Source organism: Orcinus orca, chromosome 2, assembly GCF_937001465.1.
Source record: "Orcinus orca chromosome 2, mOrcOrc1.1, whole genome shotgun sequence".
Lineage (NCBI taxonomy): Eukaryota > Metazoa > Chordata > Mammalia > Artiodactyla > Delphinidae > Orcinus > Orcinus orca.
The window spans coordinates 141,975,241-141,987,571 of record NC_064560.1 but is presented as its reverse complement, the minus strand read 5'-3'; the positions used below and the strand labels follow the sequence as shown (position 1 = coordinate 141,987,571).

The 12,331-nt window shown below is 33.9% G+C and overlaps 1 protein-coding gene across 14 annotated transcripts in view; it reads right to left on the bottom strand.

The window, feature by feature from the left end:
• MIA2 (MIA SH3 domain ER export factor 2) overlaps window positions 1-12,331 on the bottom strand; it is a 111,062-nt gene that overhangs the window by 26,446 nt on the left and 72,285 nt on the right. For all 14 annotated transcript variants that reach the window (XM_033428411.2, XM_049705928.1, XM_049705929.1 and 11 more), the window contains 5 exons: window positions 10,247-10,385; window positions 6,203-6,304; window positions 5,184-5,244; window positions 4,565-4,600; window positions 833-900 (listed from right to left, as the gene is read on the bottom strand). In XM_033428411.2, the coding sequence (XP_033284302.1) occupies window positions 833-900; window positions 4,565-4,600; window positions 5,184-5,244; window positions 6,203-6,304; window positions 10,247-10,385 (406 nt within the window). The remainder of the gene's footprint in view (window positions 1-832; window positions 901-4,564; window positions 4,601-5,183; window positions 5,245-6,202; window positions 6,305-10,246; window positions 10,386-12,331) is intronic.

Sequence of the window (12,331 nt, the reverse complement as noted above, 5' to 3'; positions counted from 1 at the left end):
AAGTACCAGGATTAAAACACAGGGCTCCCAGCTCTGAGTCCCATATGCTTTCCATTATGTTATCCATATGATTCCAATCATAACATAAAATTGGAATCTGATTAACTCATCCTACTATTTTACTCCTAAATTTTTTTATCTGAAAAATATGACATTTTAAAAGAATCTTATTTCTAGTTCTTCACCATCAGATCTGAAATGAAACATTTAATCATTCAGTTTTCATTTGTGAGTAGAAAAGACAAGAAGACTAAAACTAATACTGGATAATGTTAATAGTACATTCTGTCAAGAAATTGTAACACTACGGGAAGACTTTCACAATCTTCATAGAAAAGCGTTTACTCTTCCCTTTGATTGTACACTGTACCCTTTTATCCTCCTATCCATTTTGTTATTGTAAAGCAATGCCACCCAATGCAATAAAACCAGGGAAAAAGAGAAATAATAAACATTCTATCCACTTATTCATTAAAAGATGCCAATACTCCGAGAAGTACTATATCAGAGAGATTCATCCTGTCTATCTCCATCTCTGGTAATCTCCTGCTACCTACACTGGTTTAAAAAAAAAAATTTTTTTTAAGTTACTTTTTACAAAAGAATCTGTGAAAAGTTTCCTTCTGTTAGAGTAACCTCTCCAAGACAAGTGTTTCAAACAAAAATCTAGTAACTCCTAGTAAAACTAATAGATACTTTACCACTAGATATGTTGGGTTCACTGAAAGCTTTCTTGTTTATCCTTATAAAAGTATTAACTAATTACTAAAATGACAACTAAGAATAAAAGTCATAACTAAAGTTTTTAAAGTATTCCCACTAAGATACTTACTTTTGTCTGTTGTGAGCATTTTCTTTCCTTAAATCATTGAGGTTTCTTTCAGTAGTTCGAGCTGCCAACTTAAGGAAAATAATATATCTTTAAAAACATTTATGAAAACTTAAAATGAAAGATAAGCATATATAAATATCTCAATAATGGCATACAAATATCCCAGTCACTTAAGTAACTAAGTATCCATTTCAGTAAACTCAATGTAAAAAAATTCTAATTCAGAAAATTATTTTAAAAGGGAATGAGTTTTATATAACCAGAAGACATGAGCCTAAGGCTGCAGTTTAATCATGTACTTGCAAGAAATGCTTTTAGCTTGATGTGAAGTCAAGGATTAGCATTATTTGGTGCTGTAAATATCCAAATAAAATGACAAGAGCAATGTAACAGGACCGAAGCTTAGGAACTGAGACTCAGGATCATTATGCATGGCCGCAATGGCTATGGAACAAAGTAACTGCCTCTGGAAAGAAATCACTATAATTCTGTGAACCTATAAAGGTCTAAAACAGTTTCAGAGCTGGTAAAGGCCATTTTTTTTAATGGCTGAATATAATCAAAGCATGCTGTGTGTTTATTAAGTACACAGCACTGTATAGATATATTCCTTTAGTCTTTTACATTTGCTTAGAGACACTTTCATTTAATAAAAATCAGAGTATATATGTTTTAGAAAAAAAAGCTTACACTTATACCAAGAACATGAAATATACCCAAATAGTTGTGGGCAAAATTAAGCTTGTATAGAATACTGCATGTTTCCCAGTTATTCTGTGGACTCTCCAGATTACAAGCAACAGGGTGTGGAACATCAGACCTGCCAGATTAATGCAATCCACTAGAGCAAATGTAACGATCACAAAAAGGTAGGTAAATTAACTCAGTCTGTAACTTTTTACAAGTAAAAAGAACTATATTATCAAATGTGTTCACTTAAAATGGTGAACTGCACCTGAGAATTGACTTTAACTGGGCAAATATTCACCAAAAATGTAGCTTAACCACATTTTAGCACTCAATATCAAAAAGATTCCATGTGTGAATCTTTTTCTGATATATAATTATATAATCAATTTTGTACTAACAAAAAAGAATACTACACCATAACAATTTTAGTTAACAAAATACCAATTCATTTCACTTTTAATAATGCAGAACTAAAATCATTTCTAAATGTTGTCTATAGTGTAACATATTTACTATTAAGCATATGGCAAAAAAAATGCATAGTTAAGTCAAAAGTAAGTTCTACTCTGACTATAGTATCGTATATATTAAAGATATACCTACAACAGAGAAATATAAAAATAAACTGATGGCAATGATTCATACTTGAAAAGTTTATACCCAAAGGTTAGCAAAAACTGTAATTACAGTGAATAACTGCACTGTATTCCAAAACATTCGTATTCAGATATTAAATATTTACAATATGCAAAAAAGATTCTATTAGGAACAGGTGTTATGGAAAACGAAACAGTCCCTATAAGCTTAAATCTGTGGTAAGGACAAATATAAATGACCATAGTACCTGCCACGGGATACAAAAAAGCAAAGTACTATGACAGTTTGAAGGAAGAAAAGATTAAATCTAACAGGATGGAGCAAAGAAATGCTCAATAGAGAAAGTAACATCTGAAATTATGAAATTATTTATAACAGTAAAATAGTGGAAACAAACTAAAAGTTTATAAAATGAGAAAGGTTTATATAAATTATAAAACATTCATAAAAAATATCTGTGATACATTAAGAAAGCAGGGTATAAAACATTAATATATGATTTTGTTTTCTTAAACATATATATGTGCTTTATGTCTAAATGTATCAAAAAAGTATGGAATAAATTAAAGTAATACTGCTGATTACTTCTTTGTACTTTTCTACATGGTATGAACTTTTGTTCAATAAGTATATATTATTTTTATAAAATCTGAAAAATATCTTTTCAATTTGAGACATGAAGGGCATATTTTCTGCATGTTTTAATTTAAAGTCAATGTCATTATTTACTAAACAAGAGATTCAATGTATTGAAAAGAAAAAGTACAAGACTTATGAATCTGAAAGGTCAATTTTTCAATTTCCAATTTTCCCTCTCTAATCATGTGACCTTGGGCTATTTCCTCACCAGTAAGACCTGAATAATAATACCTATTTTACAGAGTTACAGTGTGGATTGAATGAGTAATATATGTAAAATGCCTTTAAGTGCAGTGCCTAGAACATAAGAGATATTAATAAACATCAGTTCCTCTCCATCTTGAAAAAGTAATTTGCATCTGAGTATTTAGAAACTGGTGAGAGGGCTTCCCTGGTGGCGCAGTGGCTGAGAATCTGCCAATGCAGGGGACACGGATTCGATCCCTGGCCCGGGAAGATCCCACATGCCACAGAGCAACTAAGCTCGTGTGCCACAACTACTGAGCCTGTGCTCTAGAGCCCGTGAGCCACAACTACTGAGCCTGCATGCCGCAACTACTGAAGCCCATGCGCCTAGAGCCCGTGCTCCACAATGAGAGAAGCCACTGCAATGAGAAGCCCGCGTACCACAATGAAGAGCAGCCCCCGCTCGCCGCAACTAGAGAAAGCCTGTGTGCAGCAATGAAGACCCAACACAGCCAAAAATAAATAAATAAAAATTTTTAAAAAAAGGTGAGGAGTGGTGAAGAAGACTAAATTCATTTCCAAGCCCAGCTTATTAATTCAAAAACAAATCTTCACTTGACCACTCAATACAGAAGCATACAAAAATCTCAAAATTGGGAAGGACCTTGATATTCAACACATATAATCTCTCACTGTAAGTTGAAATCTCCATTCCAAGAAACATCCATGCCTAAAAACAAAAATACCTTCCAAGCTTCAGTATAACAACAGTGATAATTTAACAGTTAATATCTACTGAGTGCTTACTATATGTCAGGTACCTGGCTAACAGAATTATCTTATTTAACCATCACAATAACTCTATGAAATAGGTACTAATGATATCTCTGTCTTTAGGTAAGGAAACTGGTGGTAGATGATAGAGTCAGAATATCAACCAAGACAGGTTGACTCCAGACCCCATATTCACCCACTGTGCAAACTGCTTCCCCTTGAAGACTGCAAGGGACAAGTCTTCCAAAGGCCAGCTATTAACAATAGTTCTTCATTTTAGAGGGATCATCCTGATCACTAGCCAAAATCTACATGCTTATCACTTCCTCATACAGTTCCTCTGGAGCACTGACATGTCATTTCTCATGATGGTCTTTTTCTTAATGTGTAACAAGTAATTCAACAATGAGAATCAGATACCTGAATTGTATAACTTTTAGAATTAGGAGGGGCTCTAGATTATTACTTAGTACAGTCCCATTGTTTTACAGATGAGTAAACAGGCCCAGAGAATTTTAAGTAATTTGTCCACAAGTAATTAGTTGACAATCCAGTGCCTGAAACAAGTCCATGAACACTACCTCACCTCCCCCAAAGAGTATAAGCTCCTTGCAAAGAAGCAATGTGCTGAAAGCGGAGAAGGAAAGGTCAGATTTTGTGAATAACTGTATCATAACAAAGTATGTTCATAAGGAACATAATTTCTCTACTGGTGAAATTAAAAGAAACTGATTTCTTTAAACACCACCTTTTTTCTCAGTTTTAAAAGTGTACTTTTTACACTGCTCATTTAAATTAGGAAAAAGAACAATTTGATGAAAAAGCCTAAGAAAATTTAATACTTACCCAATTATCATGTGCTTTTTTCTCATGAGAAATAATCTGAAAAAGAAAGTCATTAAAATAGTACTGACAACAATTTTTTTCAGTAAAAAACATTCACACCTACCACTATGATTTAGTACGCAACTCATAAACTCAAAAATAACTCAAGCATCTCTAAAAAGTCAGCAACTAACATTTTAAAGCAAATTTTCATATACATATGATCTACTCTATTATACTTTTAAACAAAAACTGAATGTAAAGACAACTAAAATTTTTGTCTAGTAACATTTCTATTTTACACAATTATCAACTACAATAGGAGGTGCCAATTAAGAGACAACTAGCCAGACTAAACAAAGGCCCCAGTGCTGATATATGTTTATTTATTTATGCAACCCAAATTCCCAAATCAGCATCAGTTCACATGGCAACTTTAAACAATATCTTTTGTTCCAGAATCTCTGCCTACCTAGAAATGTTCCACAGCCATGTGCAAAACCTTAAGAGAGTAACTATACTCCTGCATCAAAACAGATACCAATTCAAACAAATCACAACTGTTTTAAGTCTCACACACACACACACACACACACACACACACACACACACGCACACACACATGCACGCACATACCTACCTGTCCTTGATAAGAATGAATGGTTCTCTCCAATTCTTCTTCTAGATCTTTGGCTCGCTTTCTATAAAGAACAAATAATCATTCCACTATTAACATATACTAAGAAATTATAGAACACACTATCTCTACTGAAAATATTAATTAAAACACCTAGAGTGCTTTGTTTCATGTAACTCTAGAACTCCACATGTTAATCACCTTTACGAGGTTCTAAAGTATATTTTTTCCTGATATAATTTCAACATTAATTAAGCTTTAGGAGTACTACTACTTGGGTTTACCTAAATCAAGATCATGAAAAGATTAGATGGTATACTGGCTTATTTTTATTTTTAAGAAGCATAGTATTGGGAGATTTATTCAGACTTCATATAATCTTAATAGAACTCTAGGAAATTAATGATCTATAAGAAATAAACTGTTATTTATTACCTTTATAAGACTAAAAAGACAATTCCTTCTTTTGGATAAAATTCAAGCTTACTCTTCCCAATGTAAAATGAAGTATCACAACTATTTGGAATACTGTTGAATCTTGCCACTTATTTTCTCTGGGTTTTTATTATATCTACTATTTTACCTTAGCTCAGTGAGGATTGAGCTAAGGTAAAAACCAGACTTACGGTCTTATAAACACTTCTGCATAACTTTAATTAAGGCTTACTCTCCTTTTGGTGGCATACTTCTCAAATTGATTAACATTATATACATTCTTCCCCATGTGAACCAAAGAGGAAAGACCTTAAAATTAATCACATTCATAAAGTTCTTAACATTAACATAAAATAGGATCGCTCATATTCAAATCCAACTAATGTGAGAGATTTAAAATCGCACACACTGAAAGTGCGATTCCTTTCTATATTTTCTGTGTAATTGCATAATAGCAAGACATCTAAGGGAAAAATAATGAATCAAAAATATGTGGGGTTTTTTTGGTTGCTTTATTATTTTTTCTGGTATTGGGCTTTTGGATACTCTTCCCACCTCAAAAGAAAGGGGTAAAATATATTCAATACCTATAGGTCTCCAGCTCTTCAGCTGCATGGCTGATCTTTTCATCTGCTTTGGAAAGTTTCTCCTCTTTCTCTAACCGGTAGTTTTCCTCTGCTGTTAACTTCCTTAAAACAAAAAGTGTTTTATTTCTTTTACTATATGTCATAAAATAATCAATAATCAATTTTACTTCCCATTTTACTGATTTTACTGATACTGCAAATATCAGTAAAAACATCACATGCAAGAAAAAAATGTACCTGAGTGTGGAATTTAATATTATAAACTCAAATTGTAAAGCACCTTGTCTAATACAGTACTAGTAATACAGAAGTTTCAAGAATTTTCTATAAGAATTTATCACAGAAATAAGATTATCAAAGGTAAATATTAATAAAAAATATTATGACTCTATATTATTTACCAAGCTTTCTAGTATAAAGTATTACATTTATTAGACAAGAAGTCACCAACTAATGAACTATGTTTCAATAATTTTTAAATTGATTGTTAGTTGTTAAAATAGTGATTGGGCTTCCAGGCCAGGACACACGCACATGCACACACACACACACACACACACACACAAATGAACCCAAAGTAAATAAAATTTAGTGTCCAACTTACTACTTCTACTTAACCATAATAGCTAATTTAATGAGCCCTTGAGCATGTGCCAGAAACTCTTCTTTCACCTCTATATATATTATCTTATTTAATTATCACAATAGCTCTACAAGAAGGGTACTGTTGGGCTTCCCTGGTGGCACAGTGGTTGAGAGTCCACCTGCCGATGCAGGGGACACGGGTTCGTGCCCCGGTCCGGGAAGATCCCACATGCCACGGAGCGGCTGGGCCCATGAGCCATGGCCACTGAGCCTGCGCGTCCGGGGCCTGTGCTCCGCAACAGGAGAGGCCACAACAGTGAGAGGCCCGCGTACCGCAAAAAAAAAAAAAAAAAAAAAAAGAAGGGTACTGTTTACAAAAAGAAAAATGAAGCCCAGAGAAACTAAATAACTAGACCAAGGCATACAGTCAGCAGTTAATGACTCCATTATACTACATCACCCATGTTGTTTCACACGGTATCATTAATAACACTGGTCCCTCAAGATATACTTGTTGAAGGCCACCGGAAAACATATTTGGAGTCCTACCTATGGATGCCTCACCTTTTTCATGAGCTTTGGGGAAGGACATGACAAACCACTGAAGAAATTCTACATGTCAACAATAAATGTTTTATATTCCACACACTACATTACCTATTGCTTAGGAAGCACTCCCCAACTCAATCCTAACCTAAAAAGAAGGACTCATTCCTAGGTTCACTGACAGAAACCATGAGGCTACCCTCATGGTAGCTCTTCCATTTTGTCAATTTTATTTCTCTTTTATGCCTGGAGCAGTCCCCAGTGGCCAGAAGTCCATGATGAATAGAAAGGTTGTAAATTCTGAACTGAATCCAAAGCATGATTGAAGTACACAGCTTGGTACTCAAAGAGCCTAACAAATCACCTAGCATCCTGATGTCAGTGGAGTTTTAATATTCTCTACCAGTTTCCGAACACATACAATAGAATCTCGTTATTCCCGCTAGTTATGGTCTATAAAGTCACCACAAATCCTAAATTAGCAAATACTGCTCCTAGGGGAAATACAGGGTTAGATTCCTATGAGCTCTGATCACAGCACTTTTATCATTAATACATAACCCTGTTGTATGTGTTTCTGGTTAAAGACACCTTATTTAATATATACTGCTGATTCATAACAAGGAACTCATGGCCCACAGCATTATAACTCATGCCTGAACAAAGTTTATCTGCACATGTATTTTCTCTAGAAGGCGCACCCCTGCCTTCCTGCACTTAGCAACGCTAGACAGCACTTCAGTACTACACTTGGGGACCATTTTAAACAGCTAAATCACCAAAAAAATAAAAAATTAAGATGTGGCCCTAAATAAAGAACACTTGTTTACAGAATGAGAGCTGAAACGAGAAGGCAGAGTTCTTGTTTGACATCAACTGGGAACATGCACACTGGGCAATTCAAATTTTCTGCCATTCTGTGCAAGTTTGCAAATGACCACTAAAGCTTTGCAAGTATTGATTTTTTTTAAAGATATTTTAATATACATGTTTATTTATATTTATTTATTTTTGGCTGTGCTGGGTCTTCATTGCTGCGTGTGGGCTTTCTCTAGTTGCGGCGAGTGGGAGCTACTCTTTTGTTGTGGTGCGCGGGCTTCTCACTGCAGTGGCTTCTCTTGTTGCAGAGCATGGGCTCTAGGCGTGTAGGCTTCAGTAGATGCAGCAAGCGGGCTCAGCAGTTGTGGCTCGCGGGCTCTAGAGCGCAGGCTCAGTAGTTGTGACGCACGGGCATAGTTGCTCCACGGGATATGGGATCTTCCTGGCCCAGGGCTTGAACCCGTGTGTCCTGCACTGGCAGGAGGATTCTAACTGCTGCGCCACCAGGGAAGTCCCACTAGTATTGATTTGGGGTTACAAATAAATTTTCACAAGTAGGTGAATTTACAAATACAGAATCCTCGAATAATGAGGATCAACTGTAAAAACTTGCATTAAGTTATAAAGAGGCTTGAAAGTCTGTTACATTTTATTTCCTTTAATGATGAAAAACATGTGATATAGTAGTATTTGAAAATCTGGTGTCTCCAGATAGATATCTCAAGGGTCTTCTGTGTATCTATGCATTCAAGCATCAGCATACATACACATACACACACACACACACACACACACACACACACACACACACACAAACACAATCTTTCACTACAATATATAAAAGCACTAAACATATTTATTCATATATTTAACAAATACTTATTGAATAACTACCATGTGCATAGTTTCAGGCACTGGGAATACAGAAGAGAAGAGAATGAAGTAATTATCTCATGGAGTTTACATTTAATGTGGGGAAGATTAAAAAAAAAAAGATAATCAATCATCAGAGGATAATGAAGAAAAATAAAGCAAGATACAAGATAAGGGGATAGGAAGGGGCAGGTATTATTTTAGTTACAGTAGCCAGGGAAAGATTCTTTGAGGTAACATTTGAACCTAGACTCAAGTGAAATGAAGGATTGAACCTAACACAGGGGAATAACCACTCCAGGCAGAAGGAACAAGTGCAAAAGGCCCTGAGCTACAGATGTGCTTGGCATGCTAAAGATCATCAAAAAGGCCAGCATGGCTGGAAGATAGTGAGGGAAAAAGAAAATGAATAAGCTAAAATTAAAGAGGTAGCAACACGCCAGATCTTATAGGGTCTTGGAGGCCATGATAAAAGCTGTGGATTAAATTCTGAGTGTGATGTGCAGGCACTTGGAATTTCCAAGCAAGAGAGTGACAATACCCATAATTTATGTTTTAGAGGGCTATGCTACTGAAAACACATGCAGGAAGTTAAGAGTGGAAAGATGGAGACCACTCATGAGGCTACTGCAATAAACCAGGTACTAACAGATGATGGCTGGGATCAGAATAGCAGTGTGGAAGGTGGTAGAAAGTGGTCAGATTCAAGACATAGGAAAGCTGACAGAATCTGACAATTGGCTGAATGAAAGAGAGAAGGCAAGGATGGCTTAAGCACCTGCTCTGAACAATTCAGCAAATAACACTGCCTTTTACTGAGACAAGGAACACTGGGCTGCAGCAATTTACACAGGGGAGAGGAATCAGTTTTATATATATCCGAGATGGAATTAATGGATACTTCAATTAGTAACATGTCCACCCAGATTCCCAGACCTAGCTTGCAATATTGGGAAGTTTAATTAGCAATAATTTGCTGACTACTTATTAGAAGTTAAAGAGGATTTTGTGAACCAGCCTGGAAAGTCTACTATCATTTATATTTTCTTCCTTGAAGAAAAATGTGTCAAAATCAAATAACTTTCTTAAAAATAAATTGATGAAAAGCAACCCAGTCATAAATTGAGAACTGTGAATAATCACATAAGCCGCATGCATATGCAACATTTTTAAGCTACTTTACTTCCCACTCAGTGGAGTTACCAACATAATTTTTATTACCTGTGAAGTGTCATTTCATTTTCTTGATACAGTTCAGTCATTACTTTAAGTTTCTGCTGAAGCTTTTGAGTCTCACTTTCAAACTGTGTATTTTCTGACTGTAAAGATGCTTGTTCAGTCTGGAGATTTTTAATACACTCTACAGAAAAAGTTTTTAAATCACAGTTAAAGGAGCAAATATTCTAAGTTGCACAGTAACATTTCATAAAAATAAAGATTACCAAAAGTAATTAATAAACTAAATTCTTTGCAACAGAAAATTTATAAGGTATTTTGTTCACCTAAATACCTTTTAACATTTTAAAGAGCTATATAAATTATTATAAATTTTTTTATTATTTAAAGATTTACTTTAAAAACAAATTTCCTAAAACCTTCAATATTCTAATTCTAGCATCTAATTTTCAGTTTAGGAGACAAAAGCCACTAAAATTCTCAAAGTTTTGGTGATGAGGGTTTTGAAGGCAAATATTTTTGTTCAATATTTTCCATGAAACTACTTCCACATGATGAATAATGCATGTTTTTTATCTAGTAAAAACTTTATCCATTAATACTTAACTTCAACCCAGCCTCTTTTTAAGCCAAAATTTTGATATGTGTTATAAATCAAGCCAGAAATTTGGATCTTCTGATAACAAATGCTCTAAAGTCTTGCTAGTTTAAACCATATCAAGACTGGAAAGAAAAATACCAATTTTAGCTTTGTTTCAACCTAAAAGAATTACCTATGGAACTAAAATTAACAATTCTAATTAATTATGAATATTTTATAATTAGTGCAACCACTGTTTTTAAAACTTATTACTCTTCCAACATAACTTAACTCAACTCCTCTAAGACTGAGGTGATATCTCCCCAAAAGTGTGTATGAATCACCACTATACCATATATCTTAAAACAAGGCAAAACACTCTGCCTAAAGAGGACAGTTTCAAAATCATACTAACAATCATTAAAATTTTATTTACATGTAATAGTATATAATTATTCTAAAACATCTATTAATTAAAGGTACACACCAAAATGATAGTTTAAGTAAATACCTTAACATTGAATGATTAAATGTGCAAGAAATTGTTCACATCTGTCTTTCCACAGAAATTTTTAAATCTGTATCAGTTAAAAAGTCTGTTGAGCTACGCTTTAAGCCATTGCCACTGTTAAGTCTTAACAATTCTTAACAAGCCACTGTTAAGTCATTTAACTGAAATTAATGTTGGATATTATCTCTATTAAAATTGGATCATCCCTACTTTTTTTAAAAAAATTAAACCAACAGTTAAATCTTCATTATATTTTTGTACTTCTACCTTAACTATTTTGTTTCAAATCCTCTGTATCTTAAAAGAGGACTGTAAATGATTACTGAAAAAGGCAAGATCAGAGGAGAAACAGTTTAGAAGAAAACTTTCCTGTTATGAATAGAAGATCAATTATAGAAATTTATCTTTCATGATCCATTAAAAAAAAGAAAGATTTGGAAGAAGCATACAAACACAAAGTCTCCAAATACTACTTTTAGAAAATAATAATTTGCCAAGAAATTTTATTAAGTGATGGGGTAACTGGTGAGCAAATTCCTTGCTTTTCTAGCACTTACTACAGTTCCTCACTGAGAGCCTGTTAATGTACTAAAATATGGCTTCCTGGAAAGCAGGCTCCATATCTTTTCCTCCTGTAAATCTCCCATGGCTTTTAGCACTATGCTTTACATATAGCAAAACGTTATTTTTAAGATAATAATAATGTTTTTCAAAATCCAAAAATAATCCAACTACCAGTATCGTGTGAATAGGACAATGATAATTTTTTAAATAATCTGTATCTCTGGTGGTTCAATCTTTTCAAAAAGTGTCTTATTATAAATACAGTTCATTTATTTTAGAAATTATTGAAAATACAGATAAGTACAAAGAAAACAGAAATCTGTCCCATATTCAAAGAGAATCATGGTTGACATTTGAGAATGTCCTTCCATTATTTTTTTATGCTAACAGTTACAGTGATTTTTTTTTTTTTTTTTACAAAATGGAATGTTACTTATATCAACTTTAAAAAATTTCAAACATAACTAACTGCATT